Source organism: Lycium ferocissimum, chromosome 8 (genome assembly GCF_029784015.1).
Source record: "Lycium ferocissimum isolate CSIRO_LF1 chromosome 8, AGI_CSIRO_Lferr_CH_V1, whole genome shotgun sequence".
Taxonomy (NCBI): Eukaryota; Viridiplantae; Streptophyta; class Magnoliopsida; order Solanales; family Solanaceae; genus Lycium; species Lycium ferocissimum.
Genome location: NC_081349.1, coordinates 41,541,452 through 41,567,953, shown reverse-complemented (window position 1 = coordinate 41,567,953; position 26,502 = coordinate 41,541,452). Strand labels below are relative to the sequence as shown.

Below are 26,502 nucleotides of genomic sequence, written 5' to 3'. Positions count from 1 at the left end.
TGTCCATTCTCACATGAACAATTTCCATGTTATGTCAAATCATTTGGAACAGGTGAAATGTTTAAGAAGACAAGAAGTCAGCACTCAAGATTTTCCTAGTCATTATATAGAATCATCTGATTGCAGGTTACTCTTTAGCTTCTTTGAGCTGATTATTTTCTATTGATGGGCCTGCTAGATATATGAGTTATAACAAGGCGTGGCCCTTTGTTCAATAAATAATTCGGTATTCGGTAAATACTAAATACCCGATATTAATATCTCTGAACGAACCCAAACCTGAACCTGAATACCATACGTAATTTTGAAATTATACTCTCTAATATCGTACTGAATGTCGAATTACCGAAATTCCCGATTCGGTTAGGTAATTCGATTTCGGTATAGCCCTTAGGTAATAGCTCTTACAAGGTCATGTTTCGCAATTATCATTTCTAATTTCCTATTTGCCACGTGTTGACGACATTATATTGTGTTATCCATCCATGTTTGACTTGTATAAATGATAATAAAAAATAAGGGTGTTAAATGCGCGAATTGAGCTGAATTTGAGTAGTTAAAGTGAGTTGAGTCTATGAATGAGTTCATCATTAACCTATTCAAAAGTTACTTTGACTGAAATAAACTGAGTCAAAATGAACTAAACAATGGGTCATAGTCCAATCTCCAATCTGTCCAGCTCTTATCATTATCACCAACTGGGAATTTATTGAGGGATAAAAATGATATACAAGAAAAATTCAAGGAGGCTCAGTTATATTTCTTAAACTCAACCAGTCATCATGGCTACTCATATTTCTTAAACTCAACCAGTCATCATGGCTATGAGTAGCTTATTTTTCAGCTATCACTACGGTCGAGCGTTTTACTAATGAGGAAGTCAGTAATTTTGCCAAAAATATTCAAGAATTAAAACTTAATATATTTTAACCTATATACTTAGTATAATTTATAATTTTACATATTTATAATATAGTTTTTCGACGAAGGGTGTTCAAATAACCACCTTTCAAAGTATATTGCTACACCAATAATTTTTACAGCCAGAAGAGTACCAAATTCAGCTAATGTGAATTTTCATAATGCCAATGCTTCATAAGACTACTTTATTGAATTGAACTTTTCTTGTTATCTCTTCTGAAGGTAGATGTAACATAATTGGTTCTCATCTTTTACATATTACGAGTGTAATAACAGCATTCATCAGTAGAATGATTGCCCTAAATTGACCATCTTATGACTATTCAGAACAAATTAAATCATATAGAAACATTGTTTACTGGCCAGCACTTATAAAATCTTGAATAGCACATCTAATGCGGGTAACTTTTACTCATAATTGGTTGACCCGTGCAATTTGCCCAAGTAAAATCATATCCAATCCGTTCGTTTAAATTTGAGTTCAACCCATCATAAAAATGGATTGAATATGTATTAAAAACAGGTCGAATACAAGTCAATGCTCATTAAATTCACTTATTATGCTCACATTGCTTTTGGTCATGCTTGATGAAGCAAAAAATAAAGTATATTGAAATATAAAATAGAGTGTAATCAAGAACCCAGCTAAAGCTTGACGTTCTACTGCTAGTGCCAATTGTGAAAAGTAGAGGATGGAAAAAATTGTCCTGAAGTGTACCTTTTTAAAATATTTTTACGTATTTGTGTTAATAGCTCTTTCTCTTACACTAACAATTAATGAAAACAAAAGTTTACATACTAAATCAAATCAAATTAAAATTAATTAAATTGACTCTGATCTAGCATAACTTTTGCAGCTTATAAATTTTATTACAAAGAACATAGCAAAAGCTATGGATTCCTAAGATAGAGCTTATTAAAAATGTTAAGAAGAGGGCAAAATTAATTATTGTTGGTGAAAAACTATAAATCAATTCAGTTTCCTAGAACACTTATATAATATGTGTCAACTCATTTTGGGAGAATTTTCAAGTAGTCCTCCCACTACAAAAAAAAAAAAAAAAAAAAATTATATTGTGGCGGTTTATTTATGGAGGTCATGAAAAACCTCACTAGCTATACATTTATTTTGTGGTGTTTGTGTCAAGTCCCACAAAATAATTCTTTTTGTGGCGGTTTAAGTGTGGATGTTGTCACAAACTCCTACTATATATTCAATTTGTAGTGTTTGTTTCAACCTTCTCAACATTGTTCTTCTTTGTGGCGATAATTTTGTGTAGGTTTTTTATAACCTCCACAAATACATTAAATTTCAGCTGATTGAGAAATAGTTGCAATTCGATACAAATTGTATCGATTTGATAGTAATCGTCAATGCAAAATGCCTCAGGGCATTTTGATATGGGCGAGAACCAAAAAAGTTTTAAAACACTATGTTCAAATAAATAATTTGATAATTAGAATTTTTCTGCATTTATCTAACCTAAGAATTTTAGCTATTCTGAATATTAGATGAATTTGTGATGGTTTCCGTAAATATTTCTGTATTTCAATTTGTTGTTATTTTGAATGTTTTGTTTTGTCCTTACTTTCTTTATTACTTCTTTAGTAGATAAATAAATGGTGTTTAAGGATGTTTTACCAAACATATTCTTTCTATTTTCTCTACGTTCCTTTATATTTTTCTCTGTTTTTTCGAACATGCACAACAAGTTCTCAGTAATTCGTTATTGTACTAGTAATATGAGCTACGGTGTATTCATGTCGTATTTAATTATGCTGCATATGCCTTGATTCTGTTTCAAAGATAAAATTTCCCATGTCTTATTTTGGTTTTCTTCACTTGTTCTATCAATACTAAGTATTACCTGTAAAAATGACATCGTGTAGTTTTTCAATTATCTGTGCATTCTGACGGTATTAATCAGATCCTCTCTGTCTATCTTTTTTCTTATGAATTTGCTCGCTGGATATTGTGGATCATTCAAAATTGATTGAAATTTGTTGCCGATTAGTTTTGCGAGGTCGTCAGGCATGCGTAAGAAGTACAATGAAGACTACTTTGAAACAATATTGAAGCTACAAGTGTTATTAAATATACATTTATTTATTGCACCAATATTTTAATAGATGTGAGAAAACTAACTTATATTTCTTCTTTGAAGCCTCGATTTCTTTTCCAGGTAAGTGAGTCTATTGCATATAGATATTCCAATGCTAGTATTTCAAAGAAGTGGGCTACACATAGGCAGAGGTTGTGGAATGAATAGTTTGACCCAGCCCAAAAGCAAAAATGAGATTATAAGTAATGTGCCATAAGGTATAAATAAAGATCAATGGGCTAGTTTTGTTGCTTACCACGAAAAACCATTAACACTGGTAAGATTCAAAATTATGTTAATAAGTTTTTTTCATCATAATTAGATAGAGATGCAAATTTAAGTCTTGATTGTATTTGGTGATAGGAGCTTTGTAGAAGAAATAAAAAAATTCAAAGGAAGAAAAAAAGTCATACTGATGTTTCAAAAGCTAACTCGAGAAGACGATATGAGCAGGCATGAGCATTAACTTAATAGTTTTACTTTTTATTTAATTAAACTGTTTTAGGATAACTTTTATAATACATTTCTTTCTTAGTTTCTAGAAATTGAAAAAAGCCCTAGCCGTGGAAAAATGTTTATTGAAACTCATAAGAGAAAGAACGGATCATTTGTGAATGATGAGGCACAGACTATAGGGGTAAGTATAGCATTGGTTCATTTTTCTAATAATAATTTCATTGTTACAGTATAATATTTTGCATCACAAGTCTTACTATTTTGTAATTGGTAATGATATCATTATGCTCGTAGGAATAACTTGAATTGAATGCCGATGAGTCTGAAGTTTCCCGCATGATATTATTAGCAAGACATTAGGGGCAGAGCACTCTGGAGAGTAAGATGTATGGCTATGGGAGCAGCTCCTTCAAACACATTCTTAAATACCAAATGATGACTTAGCGAGCTAAGCATTTCTTACTAGCTACAATGCATCATCTGCAACTTCTAGCTATTTGCATCAAAAGGTTGCTCGTTTGGATTAGAAGGAACCTTGACTGTTGAAGGATTACGTGATATCAAAAGAATGAGGGGTTCCTGAAGAATATAATTTACTGATCTGTTTGCTACTCAAATACAGGTAAGAAGTAGATAGTTTGTACTACTTCTGATCAGCTTAATAACACTATATTTCTATGTGATATCAAAATGAAACAATCTCTACCTGGTTACTCAGCCAAATTTTTCTTATGGTAGTCAGAAACCATCACAAATTGACAAAAACCTCCACAAAATAGTTGTTTTCTTATAGTGTCATAGCAGCAGCGGCCTGGTTTAATTATTTATAATGTTGCTTCTGAAATGTTCAAGTTTATAACGAATGGAAAGTTAACTGTGAAGATAGAGTCTCACTAATATAATCCTATTATTTATTTTGCAGGACAGTTTTGAATTTCTGGGATCATAAAAGTTATATTCTAAAATCAGTGTTCTCTCTTGGCACGTCAATAGTATAATGATACATAAACTTATACTTCTAACAACATGATATAGACACTTAAGGGCCCGTTTGGCCATGAGAATTTTTCACTTATCCGGATTTTTTTTCATTTTATTCGAAAATCTGTGTTTGGCCATGAAAATTCTAAATACAACTTGGAATTTGAAAAAACACTAAAAACCTTGTTTTCACTTTTTTCGCTTCTATTACCTTCAAACAAACAAATATTCTTTGCAAAAATTATAACCAAACACAACTCCGTCTTCAACTCCAACTTCAAATTCCAAGTAAAGTGAATAATTTTTTATTTTCATGGCTAAACGCCTACTTATATTCCACAAAAAAATGATAAGAATGTAATAAGGCGGAGTTAAAAGAAACATTGTGCTTCTTTGAAAGTGTGGTATCCTTCGTTTTGTCATCATCAAATACTTCATATAAAATGTTTGATCATAATTGATATATTCTACATAGTTAAAGTATAGTCAATAAGAATCGATCGGCTACTTGATACTGTGATTGTAATTGCGGTCAAAGATTACTAGGTTGAGACTACCAATTTTCATAAGTGAACAAAGATAGACTTGTGACATGGCAGCGTAGAACACAATTGGAAGGGAAATGACAGCGATCTCCCTCATTTAGCATCATATGCATCAAAACCATGAACGAGGGACCAAGAAATGGATCGAAACTAAATAACTAGAATTAAAAAACGTGTAGATGTGTACTGAATCAACAATCTCTAGTTAACTCGTCCGTCATGTTAAACATGAAGAGACAGAAAAATTATTGAATTCGTGGATTCAACTTTTTCATATATATCGTATAGGAAAAAGGGTTAAATATACCCCTCTACTTTATTTTATTAGTTAAGTTTGCCCTCCGTTAGCGATAGTAGTTAAATATACCCCTGCCGTCCAATTAACTTGTACCCTTAATTGGAAGGAAAACCCCAATTCCCTTCAATTACACGATTTTAGTTAAATTACCCTTCCCCAAAATATAACCCGCCCAGACCCATCTCCAAATAATTTCACCCCCACCCAAATATACCCCTCTACGACCTAAAAAACACATTCCGATATTTCATGAGAGAGAGTCATAAAAGTTAGGGTTTCTGTGTATCAATGGCGATTTAGGCGTCTCTCCTTCTTCCAGTCTCAGACAAACATTGTAAAGGTATGAAATTTAACTACCCACCTCCATTATGTATAGTTCTCTTCAGTTTTTGTATATATTTGAAGTTCTTACAAGTTAGGGTTTTGGGTTAACTTCGAATAAAGGTTTCATCTAAGTTTTTGTTGATTTTCTGAGTTATTAGTTCCCTTAAGGGTTTATTTTCTCAGTTGTTGCATGTTTTGGAAGTTTTTATAAGTTAGGGATTCGGGTTAACTTCGATTAAGGGTTTCTATCTAAGTTTTTTGGGAATTATGGTTTATATTCCTTGATAAGTATGACACTTAGGTGTTAATACATCTGCCATTTGTTGCTATAGATTATTACTCATTATTCTTGCATGTTCAGATTTATATGAGATTTTTGGTTTTTAACAGATTATAGTGTTAGGGTTAAGGTTGATATGAGCTGGTTTAGGTTATTGATGATATGATTTGGTTTTTAACAGGACAATTTTGAATATCTGGGCTCATAAAAATTATATTCTTGAATCAGTGTTCTCTCTTGGCACGTCAATAGTAGAATGATACATAAACTTATACTTCTAACAACATGATATAGAAGGGTTGCAGCAATTAAATTCCACAAAAAAATGATAAGCATGTAATAAGGTGGAATTAAAAGAAACATTGTTGTGCTTCTTCAAAAGCGTGGTATCCTTCGTTATGTCATCATCAGATGCTTTATATAAAATGTTTGATCACAGTTGATATATTCTACATAGTTAAAGTATAGTCAATAATAATCGATCGACTACTTGATTCAAACACTTGATACTGTGATTGCAATTGCAGTCAAAGATTACTAGGTTGAGACTACCAATTTTCATAAGTGAACAAAGATAGACTTGTAACATGGCAGTGTAGAACACAGTTGGAAGGGAAATGACAACGATCTCCCTAATTTAGCGTCATATGCATCAAAACCATGAACGAGGGGCCAAGAAATGGATCGAAACTAAACAACTAGAATTACAAGACGTGTAGATATGTACTAAATCAACAAATTATCTCTAATTAACTCGTCTGTCATGATAAACATGAAGAGATAGAAAAATTATTGAAGTCGTGGATTCAACATTTTCATTTTTTTTGTTCCATCACTTTCCATTAAAATTTTAAACGTGAAAAATATTAAATGTTGCTCCACACGTTATAGTGCCTTGAAAATGATCTACGCTTTAAGCCACTCCTAAATAGATCCTACATTTTATTTTATTTTTCAATTAAATATGTGACAATAATTCATGACAACACTTTTTTCCAGTACTCTAATTTACACTGAAATGTTCTTGAGCATCCTTATTACTGATTGATTTGTTGTTATTCAATCTCATTTCCTAAATCTATCATATCATTCATGTGTATAATGTTCTCGATGATTGTTCATAATCATGCTCTGAGCTTAGCATTAAGCTTTCTCCAATTTCTATTTAGTTTACAGTTACTAATACAGAAACAGTATTAAACAACTTACGACAAAAGTAAAAATGCTATCCAAATATAATCATTAGAATAAACTAACCATGGTCTCTCATCTCCCTCTTTCCCATAAATGATGCAAATAAAGTTCTAAAATGTTCGAAAACTTTCAAAAAAAAAAAAAAAAAAGGTTGAAAGTATGATATGAGAACTTGTACCACTACACTCTATCCTAGAGATAAGGTCTACGTACACCTACCTTTTCCAGACCCCACTTGTGGGGTTACGGGTACGTTGTTAGTTGTTACCACCAACAACAAACAACATACCCGGTTGTTACCACCACACTGCGGATTCTCATTTTTTATTTTTTATTTGGTTAGAAAGATACTTAAATGTTTTTTAGAAGAGGAACTGTCAAAAAAAACCCATCCTATTCCTGCATTGCCTAGCGAAGATTCATCATTGTTGAGTTTATAATGCAGATTTTCACCCCTTGCCACAAACTATTAAGTTGCAAAGTGGTTCTCGAGTATAATTATCAAAGTTATTAAAAAGGGGGTGAAAGAAATTACTCTTTTAAATTCCCAAGTGAATATAGAAATGACCCAAAAGAATATAAACATGCCACAGAGAAATATTACCATTCACTTTACTATTCACATATTTTGAAAGAGTGAATTTGCTAGAATTAACATTTCAGGAGCACAAAAAATGACCGACACATATATATCACTAGTTATTTAGAAATAACATGTTGAGTATGATATCTACAGGCTACAGCAGGGCAAGCTAATTAAAGTAATGGATCTTTAAAATAAGAAAATAGTCGTCTTGTGATCCTACAACAATATTATCACTAATTCCCCCCAATTATTATCCCTAATTCAACATTAATAACGTGTATCACCCGCGTCCTTATAAAGGTCTATCTCTATAATTGCAAATTTATACTACTTTTTATTGCCTTCAATCACTGTCATTAGATTTAGTAATTCATACTGCTGTGATACTCTTAATATTTAAATAAACCAGTAAGACAAACATTACTGGTTTATTTAAATATTCCCCTATGGAACTAATTAAACGTTTTATATTGCATTTCAATCACGGCCATTAGATTTAGTATTTGATACTGCTATGATACTCTTAATATATATTTTTTCTAAAATAATGTTTATCTTGCTGGTTTATTTTAAATATTCCCCGAAGGGACATTGCCACTCTTTATATAGTTGTGATTCCCTTAGGTTATTAACAAAACACAGAAAAACATATATAGTTGTGATTCCCTTAGGTTATTAACAAAACACAGAAAAACATACCTCTTTAAGCCATGGCTGCTGAATTTGTAAAATCATTGGCTGATGGAGTTGAATGTAAACTTCATATAGTTGTGTTTCCTTGGTTAGCTTTTGGTCATATTATACCATATCTTGAACTTTCCAAATTAATAGCTCAAAAGGGTAACAAAATTTCCTTCATTTCAACTCCAAGAAATATTGATAGACTCCCGAAACTCCCCCTTGAATATTCCACATCCATAAACTTAGTAAAAATTCCACTTCCAAAAGTTGATGGACTACCAGAAAATGCAGAAGCAACTATGGATATTCACACTAAAGATATTGTATATCTCAAGAAAGCCTTAGATGGTATGGAACTTGAGTTGACAAGTTTCTTGGAGAAAAATTCTCCTGATTGGGTAATTCATGATTTTGCACCTTATTGGTTAGCGCCAATCACAACTAGGTTAGGGATATCTAGGGGGTTTTTCCGAATTATTAATGCTTGTTTTTTGGCTTTTTTGGGGTCTACGGACATGATGCTTACTGGTTCGACTAATCCACCACCAACCCCGGAGGAGTTCATGGTGCCGGCGAAATGGATACCGTTCGAAACAAAGGCGGCTTTTCGTCGCCACGAGGCTAAGTGGATAGTTGACGCCATGCAAAAGAACGTGTCCGGCGTTTCGGACCTCTATCGTACTGGGGCTACAATAAAGGACGTTGACGTAATTATCATACGTCAGTGTCGCGAGTTCGAAGGTCAGTGGCTGAAGTTACTAGAGGATCTTCACCACAGGCCCATACTTCCTGTGGGGTTAATGCCACCTCCATTGCACGATAGCAATGATGAGAATAATGAAAATTGGGCATGCATTAAGGAATGGCTAGATGAACGAACAAAAGGCTCGGTAGTTTACGTAGCGTTAGGGAGTGAGGTGACTATTGGTCCGACTGAAATTAACGAGTTGGCCCATGGGTTGGAGTTGTCTGGATTACCGTTCTTTTGGGTTTTGAGGAAGCCATCTAACTCGGAAAATATGGACTATATTGAGCTGCCCGATGGGTTCGAGGAGAGAATATATGGTCGAGGTATAGTATGGAAGAGTTGGGTACCTCAGTTGAAGATACTCAGTCATGAGTCAGTTGGTGGATTCTTGACTCATTGTGGATGGAGCTCGGTAATAGAAGGGCTGATGTTTGGTCACGCTTTGATTATGCTGCCTTTTTTGGTTGATCAAGGGTTGAATGCAAGAATCCTAGAGGACAAGGAGATTGGTATAGAAATACCAAGAAATGAAGAGGACGGTTCATATACAAGGGACTCCGTTTCCAGTTCAGTCAAGATGGTAATGGTAGAAAGAGATGGAAAGAAAATTAGAGAGAAAGCAAAAGAAATCAGCTCAATATTTGGGGACAGAAGGCTATATGACAAGTACATAGAAGATCTAATTCAGTTCCTGGAAGATCATAGAAAAATGTGCAAAGGGCATAGTTCCCAGAACTTGATGTAATCAAAACCAATTAATTATTAGGTGTTCGGATCTATATGTAATATCTTAATACTCAAATGTTTATTTAAGTACAGATGTGTTAATCTTAATAATAACAAACGAAGCAAGGCTTCATAACTTCACTATATGGGCAGCAGCATGTTTAGCATTAGGTACCATTACATAGGTATCACAGCATTTGTACACAGTATACATTTGTCACTTAATCCACAATCAATGTAGAAAACACTCTAGTGGCTTCATTCTTTCTTACCGTACTTTTGGGTCAACCTAACCTGACTGGAAGAAAAGGATCAGCCTAACCGCATTCTCACTTTGTACATTTGCCGAGCAAACCCCTCAGGTACAACATGAGCGTTTACTTGGAAAACCACCGAGATCAATATGATTTTAGTAATGGCAGAGACAATGGGACAAAGGACATGGGAAGATCTTTATGGGAAACTAGCAACAGAAACTGATATTAGAACAATTTGTCCAAGATCATGAACATCATATGTACCCCATCTGACCCTCGTCCACATAGGTTATCAACATTGTAAAATACGTAGGATCTCTGGTCCAACGTATTACTTGTGCTCCAAGAAGAATAATTTCTTAAGCAATTAAAGTAGCAGAATCACTAAGCTATCAACATATTTTATGTTATCCAACAAAAATTGGAACCGGCATGTTAATATTTGTCATAAAAGTGAGCTGCAGAAACTTATCGTCCTATGCGTGAAAATTTAAACAAGAATCACAGAGAAAATTCATGAACTGGGTCATTTTCTTTTCTAAATAAATAAAGGACAATGTTTCTAATGCAAGTCCTAAATTGAATTCCGAAGGTGCTATGATTGGACCAATAATAAGTTTTAATTAACATTTCGCATTTTGATAGGAATCTGTGTATGGATTTTTCAATTCCTACACGGAGCCGTTTCGTGCGATTACAATTTAAAAAAAAAAAAATTGAATTTTATACTTTCAAGCAATCAAAATACGTTTCTTCCCCCAACTTATTTTCTAATAGTTATTGGAATACATTCAGTACCAGTTTCTCAAAAAAAAAAAAAAAAAAAAAAAAAAAAAAAAAAATAGTCATTGGAATACATTGTCAGTCAAGAGGCCTTGACATGATGATGATCAATTTGCATAAATTTTGGCATCTTGAGATACATAATTTTCAACATATTGGCAGGAAAAACTCTCTGTGCATAAGCACATATAATATTACTTTTGCTGAAGAGAATTACAAGGTCCATGAGTTGAGGAAATAAAATTATACAAATGCTACATATGCACATTTCCAGAGGAACAAAGCTGAATGACAACAGAATATGGTACACACCTTAGCAGCCATCCTGATGACAAAAGTTTAATTCCTACCTAAATTTTCTTATTGCAGTCATTCTGCGATATATAATTTACCTAAACAATGTAAAAAAACAGTTCACAAAAGTGACAAGTAAACAGCTGAAATAAGAATCCATCTACTGCTACTTCAATACTTACTAGTCATTGGTGCGACGCTATTTTTGAGGAGACATTAACTTATTTTCTTCAGAATCAAGCTTCATTGTTGCATCTCCACCCATCAATTCCTGGAAGCCTTCAACTTTTACAGGGGGAGCCCTATTCATTCCCATAGTCCTGTGGAAAACACAAGTATGATAATACTTCATATGATGCATTTAGATGCCTACAGCTTCTATTGCATATAATATTACTTACGGTGACTGCACTTGAGGAATTTGAAGAGAAGTCATTGGCCTAAACTGAGTTGTGTTTTGAGCATAGGGAGATGACATAGCTGCATTTTGTTGCTGACGGAACTGCTGCATCTGGGGCTGTCTCGCAGCCATTGCATTAAAGGCATTATTGTCCATTGGGAAATCAGTTGGATGTTCAAGCTTGACATCGACCAAGGGCCTGTCTTTGTCGATGTTCATGTTCATACTCATACCAGGACGAGGTGTTAGCTGCTGGCGCCTTCGCATCAGATTCTGCAGTTGCTGAGGAGTCAGATTTCCGGAATTGATCATCTGCTGCATTTGCTGCTGCATTTGAGGATGCATTCTTAATATCTGCACATAACCCAAGTTGTAATTGTAGACGATCTAACCAAAAAACAGAATATCAATAGGTAAATTTGGTATGTGGAATAAAGGCCAAGATAAAATATTTAGCCTTATCCCGCATTTTAGTACACCTCAGCATTAAATCTCCACATAGATTTATCTAAGCTACTATCTTATCCTCGGGGTAGGGAGGGTGGACTATTACAAAATCCCAGCTGATAATGATGTAACGAGACACTTATGCCCCTAACATGCAAAAGGATTCAGGCAAGCCTTGCTCCCTATTTCTTCCCTTCTTAATCCCCTTTTACTGTTCCCTCACTACACCTCTCCACAGCCCCCAAAAATCTCCTCCCTCACCTGACACTGCAATCCCCCCCCCCCCCCCAAAAAAACAGCAGCTACAAGAGCCCATGGCTTCAGCACCCACGGCTCTTCTGCAATTTTTCTCTCGGGAAAATTCAAAAGCCTTCCAAATCATTTTGTGCAATTTCTTGTTTTACTAGATACTCTTTACTTTTTGCATTCTGTTAAAAATCTATTTTCTGCGATTTTTCTAAAGTTTTTATTTCAGTTTCTTAATAGTTTATATGTGTTCTTTGATTTGTAGTGCTACAATTTTTTTCCTAAAATTTGTCAAAGTATAATTGGAAGCTTTTTTTATTGGTGATGCTATTCTATTCACTATTTGGAATTGGATTCCTGAGATGGAAAAAGAATTATGAGAAAGGAATTGTGAATTGTGAACTCAGAAATAAATGAGATTGTCGCAAGAGTATTTTTGGAACTTAAACTTTTATTCCGGCATCATACTAAACGATAGATGGGAACAGTGAGGAGAAATCCCCAAATTAATTCTGATAACCGAGAAATTCCTGAGAGCCGGTGGCGCATGGTTCAAAACTCCGTGGATAATTGGTCCGCCCCTATGCCCTTCTCCAATTAAATACCTAGCTTTTGTTTGCAACAAGATTCGAACCTTTGACATGTGCCTAACCCTCAAAAGCTGTGCTCTTACCACCACAAGACCAAAGCCCAGGGACAAAATATCCCTAAATTAATGCTGTACCCGAACATAGGACAGGAGTGATAATCTCAAAAATAATCCTGTCATACAATCCAATCTAGTAGAAGGAAATATCCTACCAAGTCCAGTCGCACGGACTGAATGACCCCTAAAATTCAAAAGGCTTAACACATCTTTTTCAGTCTTTCTACTTATTTTGTCCAGTACCAAAATCTTATACTACCAGTTTGCAGAAATGGACCACATTATAGCAAGAGCGACAACATCAATATGATTTGATGAATATCACTGACAACAAATCGACATACCTGCTGTGACTGTCGAAGGGCAGCTGCCTGCTGAGGTTGCAACTGTTGTTGGAATCCCTGTACTTGCTGCTGAGTTTGTTGCACAACATTCCTAGTATTATCCTTCACAAGTTCAGATAACACGGCAAGATTACTGCACCAAAACAAGGAAAATGAGTTAGATACTGAAAGTGGGAGGGGAGAAAAAATTATCACTCCTTACTGTCCCAATTTATGTGGCACACTTTCCTTTTTCGTCCGTCCCACAAAGAATGTCACCTTTCTATATTTAGAAACAAATTAAATTTATGAGCTGATTTACAGCCACATTTATCTAAGGCTTGTTGTGGACCACAAATTTCAAAAGTCTTCCTCTATTTCTTAAACTCCGTGCCAAGTCAAATGGTGCCACATAATTTGGGACGGAGGGAGTATTATTTTATAGGGCAAGAGAGAGAGAGAGAACATGAAGATTATCGGTATCTATGTATATGTATATAGGGAGATAGAGAGAGATTAAAACCTCAAAAAATCATCATTTTTACAGTCTATTTGCAAGATATAAGGGTATAAATGGTATGACTATTGTGTCATTCACACGGACGAGAATTTCCTAGAACAAAGGAGCAAAAGAAGAAGAATGCATGAAAAACTCAATAAATTGCATCTGTCTTAGCTAAGTTCAATAACAAGTGATTCGAGTATCAGCTCCAATTTCATACAAAGTATATTCAGGTCTAAAACTATAAAGCAACAAAAGGGAAACGGCAGAAAACGAAAGTCGGACTAAAGCTCCTGAAAGGGATGAGCTTTTACATTTTCACAGAGAAAAAAAGAGTTGATTACTGAGATCATACTTTCACAATGTATATGATTGGACCTGCAACAGACATCAAATGCAGACACTTCAGCTATTAAACGTATTAAACCCTCGGAGTCAAGGAAGAGTTGTAGCAATAGTTCTAACACCAGCAATTCCCTATTGAGGTGGGTAAAGACTATACTGAAACTGTTTCTGTTCAAAAAGACTATAATGAAATTGTTCCTATTTTGGCATGATAGGACTTCCAAGTGTTCCAGTAATCCAAAAGCAAACCAACTTTTGTACAGAAACCACAATGATTAAGTTATTAAAACAACAATTTTCACCTACCTATACTTCCCTTCAGCAATTCAAGATCACTGAAAAGATGTTTCTTTGATATACTTATCATTGCGTATTTCACATACTTCAAAACAAGCAACAAATTCATGAGAAATATATAATCTAAACAGCATAAAATGTGAAGTGCAGAGTTAATCACCAGGAAAGTTGTTTGTAAACAAAAAGCAACATTATTTATTAAGTTCTTTGGAAAATATGTTACAACAATGAGGACCTAATTTTCATGCGTTAGTACTTTAAGTACAAGTCTTTTAAGAGGTTAAACCTTGCATTGTAGCATGATGAAAACCCAATGCGTCATACTTCATGGAGGAAAAAAAAAAAGGAAAACAGAGATTATAACAAAGTGAAGAGGAAAAAATCAAACATAAGAAATATCATATGAAAAAGTGCACCACCAACCTATGTTCATCAGAATGGAGAAACATCTTGAGAAGTTCCATTGCTGAACACTGCTTTCTGTAGCTATCAGCAAGGAGTTTTAAGGTAGAACCTAATTTACGAATATGGCAACTCATGAATTTAGTCAAGACTTCTAGTGGAACTTCAGATGAGCCTTCGAAACCCACATTTCCCAGCAATTGTGCCGTCACCTTTTGTGATAACTTTAATGCTTGCTCTTCACCAATACATTTCTTACTCCTCTCAGCACCATTCTTTCCATGATTTTGATTACTGCCTTGATCCATGCTTAGGTACTCTGGTCTAATACCAAGCCTCTCAATCATAATAGGGCTAGGGCTCTTGGTCATTATTTGGGGTAAAGTATCTAGAACCCCATTGAACTCCACTTTCCGGTTCTCTTTCAGTTGACTTCTCCGTGAGACTGCACTATCAGGAACACAATTCATGGCAGACATAGTTTCAGGAAAAAATGGGTTGTCGTTATCTAAAACTGAGTTTGATCCATCATCCAACATGCCATGACCAATGTTCTGATCAACCTTAAAAGCTACTCGCCTTCTCTTATGATTCTCAACAACTCTAAGATAAAAGGACATCTGTTCAGGTGTTCGTCTTTCTGCTTCCCTGTCACCAAACTGTATCCTATATGATTTACTTGCTCTGTATGTTTCAAAGAACTGGTTATACCATGTTTCAGGTAAATCATTCAACCTCTGTGACATTGCATCAGTTTCTGACTCACTATATCTTGATCCAACACCAAAATTTAACTTTGACTGGACCTGAATATATGTAGGGAAATGTGAGCTATGCTGTGAATTAAAAAAAAAAAAAAACAACCATACAAAAATGAAAAAATCATCTATACCAACGGCAGAAGCAGGATTTTCACCAAGGGGTTTTCATAATCTACTTATACACGTAAAAGCCATTTTAACCTTATATATATATATATATAGTGTGTGATTTTCCGGCGAATCAACCCTTTTCCGCCCCTCTAGCTCCGCCACTGATCTATACTCCACCTCATAACGAGCTATTATGACTTGGGAGAGGGGCGGTACTTTCCTTTAGATAACAACAATAGTTTCACACTTTTCTTCTCTCCCTCCCTTCATTTAATCAAAAAACTATTAATCTATCAAATTGAAAATCTTAATCCAGTCTCCATTCCTTCTAAAGAGTAAGTCATCAACTTCAGAACAGTAATCCTGTTTTAGTTGCGGTTTTTTAAGCATCCAATAATCTAAATGTGAACACTATATAGTAAAGCTAGTAATTTTCACATGAAACCAAATATCTTCAATCTATCACACCTTTGATAACACATTGCTTGTACCAGCAACACCTTCACGCTGTTGAGCTCCATCTTGCGAACAATTCTCCAGAGTAAAATACACATCATCACCATGCAATTGCAAATCTGCAAACAAAATAACAAGGGAAATTTTCAAAAATACACAGCCCAACATAATATAACACCTACATAGCCATCTTTTCAGTTTAAATTCGCAAACCAACTTTTTTCCCCCAACACAGCCATGTTTTCAGTTTACATTCGCATAACCAACTCTTTTTTTCCGCAACAGTGCTTATACACACGGTATACAACATTATACACTTACGGTAATGTGTCCACCTTGTATAAAAGTGTACAAGAGGTGTTTAAGGAAAAACTAGGCTAAACCGGGTAATTTAAGGAAATACTGGGCTAGACCGGGTAAATATTCTTTCTCAGTAGACATAGACATAATTTCCCCGAAAAATAAACCTAGCAAAATCGAAAAAACCTAACCCAACACACACATAGCAGTTCAAAAGAGCGTGAAAAGCACGTACAAGAGTGTAGATAAATAACAAGTGAAGTAAAAAAAAAAAAAAGTGATAGACTCTTGTCAAATAATCGGCTTTAGACCACTAATTTTATTGAGCTACCCTTGTACACAAATATGGACTCAAAACACACATTGCAGTTCAAAAGCACGTACAATTTGGATTGAGCTTAGAAATTGCAGATTTATCAGATCTTAGGAATAAAGCGATCGATGCTTTATCGAAAAGGAGAGCACGAGCACGGAGTTGGAGTTGAATCTGAACCCTAGTTTTTGAATCGTCAGTTTTCATGAAGGAATCCCAAGTAGAAGGAGAAGAAAGGAAGTGAATGAAGTTGTTTGTATAAAGTGAATCGCCTAGCCATGATCGCCATATGCCGTGGGTTTCGAGTTTACGAGCTAAGTCGTAACCATGGCCATCCTCGCCGAGCAACGCCATTTTTTGGGTTGACGGATTATGGTTTGGTGATGGTTATTGGGTCGGGTGGGTTTTTGTTGTTGGGTTTTTTTTGGTTTAGAATGTGAAAAAAAGGGGAGAAAATGGTCAAGAAGGCTTATTATGGATGTTATACATTTTTATTTTGTCGAAATATGATAGTAGTACTAACTGGAAAAAAGTGATAGTACTGCTATATTTGTAATTGTGTTTTATCCCTAATTGACAACTCCACCGGTTACAAACTTAATTCTAGATTATCTCATTTCTATCAAATTTGGTATTATTTTATCCCACTTTATTGGCGGAGCCAGAAATTAGGTGAAAGGTGTGCAAATTTATTCTCACTTGTGTTAAGGGTGTGTAAAATTAAATATATACTCATAATAAATAAAATTTAACCATGTATACCGAGAATTTTAGCATGGGCGCGCGACCGACCACCTCGCATAAGGTGGCTCACCATGTCCCACCTTCGACGTGGGATAGATTAGTCTAGAGATAATAATTTAACTATAATTTAATAACTTAATCCTGAATTCTAAAAGTACTCAACAATTAAAGTTATTCTCACTTTTTTTTTTTTTGGTACAATGAAAATTACTAAAAAAAAATTGAGATCTTTCATAAGATACACCACTCAAATTTACTATGAGCAAAAACTCCGTTTCTTTGATTGCATTCCCTTGTATTAGGAAATCTTGTGCATGTCTGTGACAATGTGACCTTCATTAGCCAAAAGTTGACACTTGTTTGCCTCTCTCCAAATGTGGATAATAGTCGTGTTGTTGACTTCCAATAGGTATCTGCAATCTTCAATAATTTCCCTTAAATGATGAAGTTGTACGTCGTCCTGTTTAATAAGCTTGACAACAGTTATGCTAGTTCGTTTCACTTCTAATTCTCTATATCCCAATGGTTTTGCTAATTGTAATCCTTGTTTGATGCTCCATAATTATGTAGTGAGACTTGAGGTAGGTCTCATCTTACCTGAATGTCCCAATATCCACTTTCATTGATCATCTCTAAAAATTCCACCAAAAATAGCATTCCCATGTAGTTTGTGTCTTCATGCTACGTCGCTGCCATTAGTATTCAATTTAAACTTTCCTTCCAGTGCATCATAAACTCACTCTCACACGAAAATATAAACTCGCTCTTTTTGTCGAAATATGTTTTTGGTTTTCGGTTTATTATATTCAATTAATTGGACATTGATCATTTAAAAAGTAATTCGTCATCATTTTTTATCTAATAAATTACAATTTATAATACTTTCTATGTCGTAATTGACTCTTATTTATTTCCAACAATTAATCAAACGTTCAACGAGTGAAAAATGGCAAACAAATTGAAATGAAACAAGTATTTGACAGAGATTATTTGTTTATTTGTAAGATTTGTTGAATAAGTCTTAGAGCCTGTTTGGACGAGAATTTTATAACATATGACTTATAAAAGCTAAAAGCCCATAAATTAGTAATCCTAACCTACTTTTGGCTTATTTTTGTTATTTTGGCTTAAACACAGTCTTTAAAAAACACATTTTTTATCTTATCCAAACACTATAAAAATGCTCAAAGCTATTTCGGCTTACAAGCGCCTCAAATAAGCCAATCCAAACAGGCACTCTTTTGTGGAGCCTAGGATTATCATTGGGCTGGTTAATTAGGATACAGCCCAAATAAGAAAGATCAGAGTGGAAGGGCTTGGTCCACTTGTGCTGAGATTGAGATATGCATAAACTTCAATTTATCAAATACTAGTAAAGTTGAGAATGACATTTAACTTAACATATACAAAAGTAATAATAAATATGCAGGTCTCATTTCAGATAATTTTAAGAAGAGGATTTGAATCTATGTTCAAGAGCGAGCTTAGTCGTTACTAGTGACTTCTTTACATTACATTCTGGAAAACATGCAATTTCAATTACGTTACTATTAGTTGGGGAGGCACACTAAACCAAGTGGTGTCATTCGACACTGGTTATCGAAATAATTAAACATAGACAACAGTTTTTAAGGAATTTGTGAGCATATACAATAAGTTGATATTACATACAGATAATGCAAAATGACTATTCATTTGGGATATGAACTAAAAGCTTTAAAACTCCAGAGCCCTAAACTTAAATGCATACATACAAGTCAAATTGTGGGAATAGATCAATACCTTTTATGCATGATCCTGCATATACATCTGGTCATTATACTTTCAAGCTATAATCAATCATGTGATATCCAAATCAACATACGGATTACGATATAGCCAATTAGCAACTAGATTGCTTTGTTCAAAACCATTCATGGCATTACAAAATTAGATAGGGAAAATTACGGCCTAAGAGCTTTGGGTGATCTAGTTTACAAAGTAGCCAGCATATGTACAGATTTTGTATATTTGTACTTAAATACACACACACACACACACTATATATATATATGGCAAGCAATCTTCAAAACCTCTTTAAGCCGTGACAAGGAGTGGCAAAACCCACTTGATAGCTGCACTTGTTCCAGATCTTCGTCCTTCCAATCCTCCTGTCAAGGTGAGAGCTCTCATCCCATGGCAAGCGCTACCTCACTCCTTGCTTCGCAACCATCGTCTTTTAGCTGATTGATCAGCGTCAAAGATAGACGTGTCATGGCGTATGAAGAAAGTTGTCAAGCATTGAATGAAGCGATAGCTTACTGGTCATAAGGCGTAGAATTAAACCAAGGGGTGAGAAGTTCCCTTCCCTTTGCTCAATTTTGATGCATGCACTAATGTTCGCTCTCGATTTTGCTGCATGCACTAATGTTCACGCTCTATTTTGCTGCATTATATATTGGTCATAAGGCGTAGAATTAAACCAAGCGGTGAGAAGTTCCCTTCCCTTTGCTCGATTTTGCTGCATGCACTAATGTTCGCGCTCGATTTTGCTGCATGATATATATATATATATATATATATATATAGGGCTACTGCCGGTAATTAAGTTTGCCTTTTGTACATTTACGTAAGTTTCCCAATTAAATAGGCCTTTCTTTTCTAGCGCAAACATCAAAATACAACACAAAATGATCTGGTCTACTGTTGTTTAGGCCCAAATAATATTGTTGAAGTCCATGTTACGAAGAGTCTATTCGGCCCAGTTAGGTCTAAGGTCCATATTACATTAACATACAAAAGGTCCTTTCATCCAGCTTTCTCATAAAGCCCCGGTTTAAATGGGAATCCCAAATATTACTCGTCTTGATAAATTTAAAATGTTTCATAATATTTGATGTTTTATTCCCCGAAAAAAAGGAGTTTTTTTTTTTTTTTTTGGACTTTACCATTACTGCTTAAATTAGTGAAGTTTTAATAATGAGACGTTTACGATAAAGATAAAGGATATTTTAGGTAAATATTCTTATTATTAAGGTCATTAAATATCTTTCTATAAAAAAATTAAAAGACAAATATTATGGATCGAATGAATATATTTTTTGCTTTTTCTATTATTCTTTACAAACTGCAATTATTGGATGGAGTATTTTAGAAAATGTAGTAATTTTCAAATATGGACCAAATTATAAAAAAAAAATTAATACCGTACAAATGAAGATTTCATGTTCATTTTCTAGATGCTACATATATGCTAGTATAATAATATGAAATCACACAAAACATCTCAATATTCAACATCTTTAATTTTAATTTTTAAAAAATGCGACTGCCTAGGAATATTTCCTTTAAGATTTAACAAAATCTTCCATAAAATAAAAGCAGACAAATTTTATGCTGTTCATAACTCTTACTAAATATGATAGGAAATCTGTGAAGTTCCAACAAACTTAATAAAAAGTGGGACCACAAATAATATGATGAATCCAAATTCTGTCTGTCCCCTGAGGTCGACAGAGGATCCTATCCTATGTTAATTAATATATACACCAAATGCTAACAAAAGTTAATAATTAGGGGATTAGTATTCAATAAGTAAGCATACTATAAGGGCCATAAAATAACAATTTTAGTTGTTCCAAAAGGCAGAAAGTGCACGTGCGTGTTTCTCCCAAGAAGCATCGAGATATTTGAGTCAAAGATGCAGTGCACGTGCCTTTCCCAGTCAAAGGTCTAAAGCCAGTGTGATTACATTGCACGAGTTTGTGGACATAAAGATATTTATCATCACCTTAACTATAATTATATAACGACAAACAAGTATGAGGAGTTGTTAATAAAATTAAAGGGAACATTAGGTTTGGTTCGAATTCTAGAGTGAACGCAAAATATTAGGTGATTTTTTTTCATCTACTTAAGTTTTGATAGAATCACCCCATAAAATTACGTAGGTGGAAGATGATAAGTCACAATCAAAGTGCAGCAAGCTCAGATATAACTGACAAAAAGAAAATATTATTTCACATTTTAATTAAGTCTTGGTGGGAAAAGTAACACGTACGGCTAAATTGGCGATAGATATAGCAAGTATTCGGTGAAACAATCAAGTTACGTGCAAGTATACCGCGTATGATCGAAGTATATAGAAATGATTTCTTGTTATCTGAGTTAGTCTTAGTCAGCAATTCATCTGATACAACTGTATAAGTAGGAGATAGCAAGTACTTGATAGTAGAGTAGAAATATTAAAAAAAGGTTAAAAGTAAAAATTGAGCTGCGCTATATATGAAAGAATATGCAATAGTGTTTGTATGTATTTGGCAAATCAAAATTTAATACCATAGTCTAACAATCAAAGCTTAAATTGGTTCGGACTCTACTGTTGTCATCGAAAAATTATATAGTAAATTCTTTTTGTCAGCGTTACCCAATATGAATAGATATCGATAAAAGAAAATAGATTTTGATAAAAGGGCAAAGGTGCATATATACCCCTAAACTTTACGATTTAGAGTAGACATACTCCTCATTACAAAAGTGATATATATAAACCTCTGTCGCTACAAAATGATGCAAATATACTTCTGCCGTTATAAAATGGTGCAAATATACCCTTTTTTGCTAACGGGAGTTTTTTTTTTTTTTAAATCATTTTGGTTATGTTTTAATTAAAAATATGCCACGTGACTTAGAAAAAAAATCTACCTATTTTTTTTAGTAGACATATTTTTCTAAAGCCACATGATAATTTTTTTCGGGTCTGGTTCGTTTAAAAAAATGGGTAGACTTATTTTTTTAAAGTCACGAAAATATTTTTTTAAACCAACTAGACCCAACACACCAGGAAAAAAAAATTACCATGTGGCTTTAGAAAAATATGTATACTTAAAAAAAATTGGTAAACTTTTTTTTTAAAGTCACGTGGCATATTCTTAATTAAAAAATAACCAAAATGATTTTTTTTTTAAAATCCCGTTAGCAAAAAAGTGTATATTTGCACCATTTTATACTGACAGGGGTATATATACCACTTTTATAGCGAGGGATATATCTATTCTAAATCGCAAAGTAAAGTTGAGAGGTATATTTACACCTTTGTTGTTGATAAAATAATCAACGGACATGAGAATATATTGACATATGATGAAGTATACACAATTTAAAAATATATTTATTATCTTTCAATGGAGGCACAATCTCTCTGTCCTAAAAGGACTGGCAATGTTAAAAGTGCGAGACTAATGCAGAGTGTTATGTAAATTTCTAAACTTATTTTTTAATAGAATTTATATATTTAGAAATTGAAGATACTATAATAATTATTACATTTGTAATTAAAAATATTTCGGCAAAACTTGAAAAATTTCGTAAATAAGAAAAAAAAAAAAAACAGTTTGGTTTCATCATTCACCATGTATTCTAAATATCATTTTAGAAAGAAAATTGTATTTAATAAAAGAAAATTTATACTATTATAGAGGAGTAGGTTTGAGCATGGGATCGTTGTCCACCCACTCTTCTATAATAATTAAAAAAAATAAAAATAAGATGGGTCCACGTGAAGAAGTAGGAGACAATTACAAAACAAAAACAAAAAAGATAGGACATTTAAATAATGATAATAAGTTCAGAAAATAGTAAAGGTATGCTTAGAGAAAATTTAAAGAAGAGAAATTCAGGAAAAAATAAATAACGATTTAAATTAAACACAAAAATCGCTAAAGAAGTCATAAAATTAAAAGATTTAAAACCTATACCTTTGGGTAAGGATAAAAATGCATTAATTTTAGAAACATATGTCTCACACAAATAATGAGGAATAACATCAAGAAGACTAAACGGTCAAGAAACATATACACATATTTTCTTAAAATGATGAAGTTGGTCTATGCTTAAAAATTTAAGACTACAACAGATGCTAACGCAAGAAAACGCTTTTCAGTGTTGTTGAGTAGAAAGAGATGATTGCATGAAATTCGGTAGGAGAAAGGTGTATTTCAAATCTTTCAATTGGAGAACCAAATCAGAAAAGTCATATATGAAAGAAGCGGATTAAGTAAAATAATTTATTGATATTTCCAATTAATTGAATTATAATACTTTCTATAATAAAAATTTCATAATTATATTACTAAAAGGTACTCTCTCTGTCCTAATTTATGTGACATAGTTTGACTAGACACGAAATTTAAAAAAGAAAGGAAATATATTTGAAACTTGTGGTCTAAAACAAGTCATAGATATTTGTGTGGATTTAAATCATTTCATTAAAGGTAAAAGCGAAAGTTTCGAGTTAAATGATTTCTAAACATAAAAATATATCATTCTTTTTTTAGATAGACTAAAAAAAAAGTGTGGTATTATTTTTTACGGAAAAGGGCCAAAATTACCCTTGAACTTTGAAAAATAGTTCATTCATACCCTTCGTTATACTTTAGGGCCAATTATACCCTTTACAGGTTATCTTATGGGGTCAATTATGCTTAATCAGCTTAATGCCCGTGGCATCATCCCTAGCCCTTCAAAATTATTTTACCCTCAAATAATTTTTTACTCACTAAAATAACTCAATCCGACCCAATTTTTTTTTCAAAAAAATAATACGGATAATTTTTCAAAAAAATATAAAAATAATTCCGTATTATTTTCTTTGAAAAAAAAAATCGGGTCGGATTGAGTTATTTTAGTGAGTAAAAAATTATTTGAGGGTAAAATAATTTTGAAGGGTTAGATGATTTTCGTGGCAATTAGCAGTAGAATATAATTGACCCCATAGTATAATCCGTAAGGGTATAATTATTCCAAAAGTATAACGATGGTATGGATGAACTATTTTTCAAAGTTCAGGGGTAATTTTGGCCCTTTTCCGTATTTTTTATATTAGCACTGACTTTCATCATCTAGTAAGAACTAGGTGTCGTTTGGCCATTAATGCCAAAAACTTTTTCACTTTTTTTGAAATTTTTGAAGTTGGAGTTGGAGTTGTGTTTGGTCATAGTTTTTGAAATTGTAATTTTTGGTGAAATGTAGTGTAAAAAAGTGAAAAAATTTTGAAAAACAAGTTTTTTTTGTTTTTGATATTCCGAAATATAACTCCGAAAAAAAGTAAATAATTTTTATGGCCAAACACTAAAAGTAAAAAAAGTGAATTTTTTTTTTAAAAAAAAGTGAATAATTTTTATGGTCAAACGCTCACTAGAAAAGGAAGTAAACCCAGATAAAAGCGATGATTGGGAAAGGATAATTACTAGTCATGAATACAGGTAAGGAATTGCATGTTACTTTCTACCCTTTGCTAGATTTCTTCCACATGGAAGAAAAGTGAACCACTAATTAAGTGTTAATAATTTTGTTCACAGCTATTTTTTCATTTGTCCTTTTTCCAATTTGTTCAAGTTTTTAATTTGTTTCTGAAGATAAACTTCAAGTTGGATTAATTATATATGATTCTATTTAACGTGTTTTAACCCCGAGTGGCGTGGGCACTTGCCAACTTGGTGAATGAAGCTATATATGATGGCGCGTGTTCAGTGGCGGATCTAGAATTTTAACTCAAGGGGTTTGAAAAAAAATAACAAAAGCTAAATCTAAAAAATAATATTATTGATGGGAATCGAACCTATAGCACTCGAGATAATTTTGAACACTCTGAACCACTTGAGCTAATCTTTTACATTTATTGAGGGTGTTCAAAAGCTAATTTATATACATAAACACAAAAAATCTACCCCATATATACACTGTAAATTTTTGTCGAGGGTACCCTCGGTTGGCTGTGCATCCGCCCCTGCGCGTGTCGAGTTCATTTCATCCCTTCTTTAGTTGTAACTTGTAAGGGGTTAAATAATTGTACTTAATAAATTAATATTACAAATATGGTTTCATTCTTTTTGCTGGTAATAACTCACATTAATCTAGTACATCCACGTCTTATGTCACATGCCGTTGAATAAGGTCTCTTGAGAAGGATGACCAATGACTTGGATCATACTCACCAAAAGAGGATCCCTCTAGGCTCTAGTTGGTATTAGGTAAAGATGACATAGCGTCATGCCAAAATTAATAATTACACGAGAAAAAATTGACCTAATTAAAGGGACAGCTGAAATAATTTAAGTTAAAAGTTATAATTAAAGTATGCATATACTATCTCCGTTCACCTTTATTTGTTCATTATACTAAAAATAAGTTTTTTTTACTTGTCTTCTTTAGGATATTAAAAGAAAGACAGTTGTTTTTTTCTTGTTTAATTACGCATTTCAAAATCATTTTCCAAATCTATTAAGATTATACACCAATTAATACGAGTATTACGGTATTTTTTTAATGACAAGGAACCGCAACCGCTATCCTTCGGGTGCACATAGAATATATCCCCTCCTGTGCAATAGTCCTCAAATCACACAAAAAAAAAAATCTGCATTAAACAAGTCCCGTGCTAAGCATGCATATCTTTTGGGTTAGTATTGGTAGCTGGTTAAAAGTACAAAAGTAAGTGTGTTAATTTATTTATGTAATTAATTAATTGTGGGTTCAAAACCAAAGGGACGTAAAAGGTGCAACTTGGTCCGGGTGGGTCGGCTCGATGGTAAACCCGAGGGGAGGAGCACATTCATTTCATTTGCCTTATTGGGGAAACCATTTTCCTAATTCCAAGTATTTTTATTGGATCAACCTCCATTTCTCCTGCAAATTAGGTCCTTCTTGTTTTAATTAAATAATTAAATTATTACTTCCTCTGTCTCAAATTATTGATCGTGGTTATTAAAAATAGTTGTCTCAAATATTTATCGTTTTAAAAGTTTAAGGCACAATCAATTATTTTTTTCTCATTTTACCCTTTGTAGAATTTTGTCATTAATTGAAATTACACATAAATAGAGTAAACATTTAATGCAGAGAGATTATAACTTAGAGGTAAAAAAGAGTAAAGTTAGTCAAATACCTCTCCTAATTAATATTTCTTAAGGGACATGTACAACAAAAAATAGACAGATAATTTGAGATGGAGCGAGTAACAATAGATATAATTGGTTAATTAGTTTATTACTTTTC

The 26,502-nt window shown here is 33.4% G+C and overlaps 2 protein-coding genes, 1 long non-coding RNA gene and 1 other non-coding gene across 5 annotated transcripts; 3 read left to right on the top strand and 1 right to left on the bottom strand.

Moving 5' to 3' along the window:
* The first annotated feature begins 2,621 nt into the window (after nucleotides 1-2,621).
* Nucleotides 2,622-4,316, top strand: LOC132066955 (uncharacterized). Its single transcript, XR_009416970.1, has 3 exons — nucleotides 2,622-3,300; nucleotides 3,387-3,660; nucleotides 3,774-4,316. It is a non-coding gene; the product is annotated as an uncharacterized LOC132066955 (long non-coding RNA).
* A 4,060-nt stretch (nucleotides 4,317-8,376) lies between these two features.
* Nucleotides 8,377-9,986, top strand: LOC132068495 (putative UDP-rhamnose:rhamnosyltransferase 1). The gene has a single exon (XM_059462099.1). It carries the CDS (start codon nucleotides 8,398-8,400, stop codon nucleotides 9,859-9,861), a length of 1,464 nt encoding a protein of 487 aa, XP_059318082.1. The 5' UTR covers nucleotides 8,377-8,397; the 3' UTR covers nucleotides 9,862-9,986.
* A 672-nt stretch (nucleotides 9,987-10,658) lies between these two features.
* On the top strand, nucleotides 10,659-10,801 carry LOC132069102 (small nucleolar RNA snoR2/U65). The gene has a single exon (XR_009417669.1). It is a non-coding gene; the product is annotated as a small nucleolar RNA snoR2/U65 (small nucleolar RNA).
* A 236-nt stretch (nucleotides 10,802-11,037) lies between these two features.
* On the bottom strand, nucleotides 11,038-17,197 carry LOC132068494 (uncharacterized). 2 transcript variants are annotated; one of them, XM_059462098.1, is made up of 7 exons: nucleotides 16,797-17,197; nucleotides 16,125-16,231; nucleotides 14,806-15,590; nucleotides 13,260-13,392; nucleotides 11,578-11,930; nucleotides 11,359-11,496; nucleotides 11,038-11,274 (listed from the first exon to the last, which is right to left on the bottom strand). In XM_059462098.1, the coding sequence occupies exons 1-6, from the start codon at nucleotides 17,077-17,079 to the stop codon at nucleotides 11,376-11,378; spliced, it is 1,782 nt and encodes a 593-aa protein (XP_059318081.1). In that variant the 5' UTR covers nucleotides 17,080-17,197; the 3' UTR covers nucleotides 11,038-11,274; nucleotides 11,359-11,375. The 2 variants fall into 2 exon arrangements, with proteins under 2 accessions (XP_059318081.1, XP_059318080.1); XM_059462097.1 differs by having other exon boundaries at nucleotides 11,038-11,496.
* Between the last annotated feature and the right edge of the window lie 9,305 nt (nucleotides 17,198-26,502).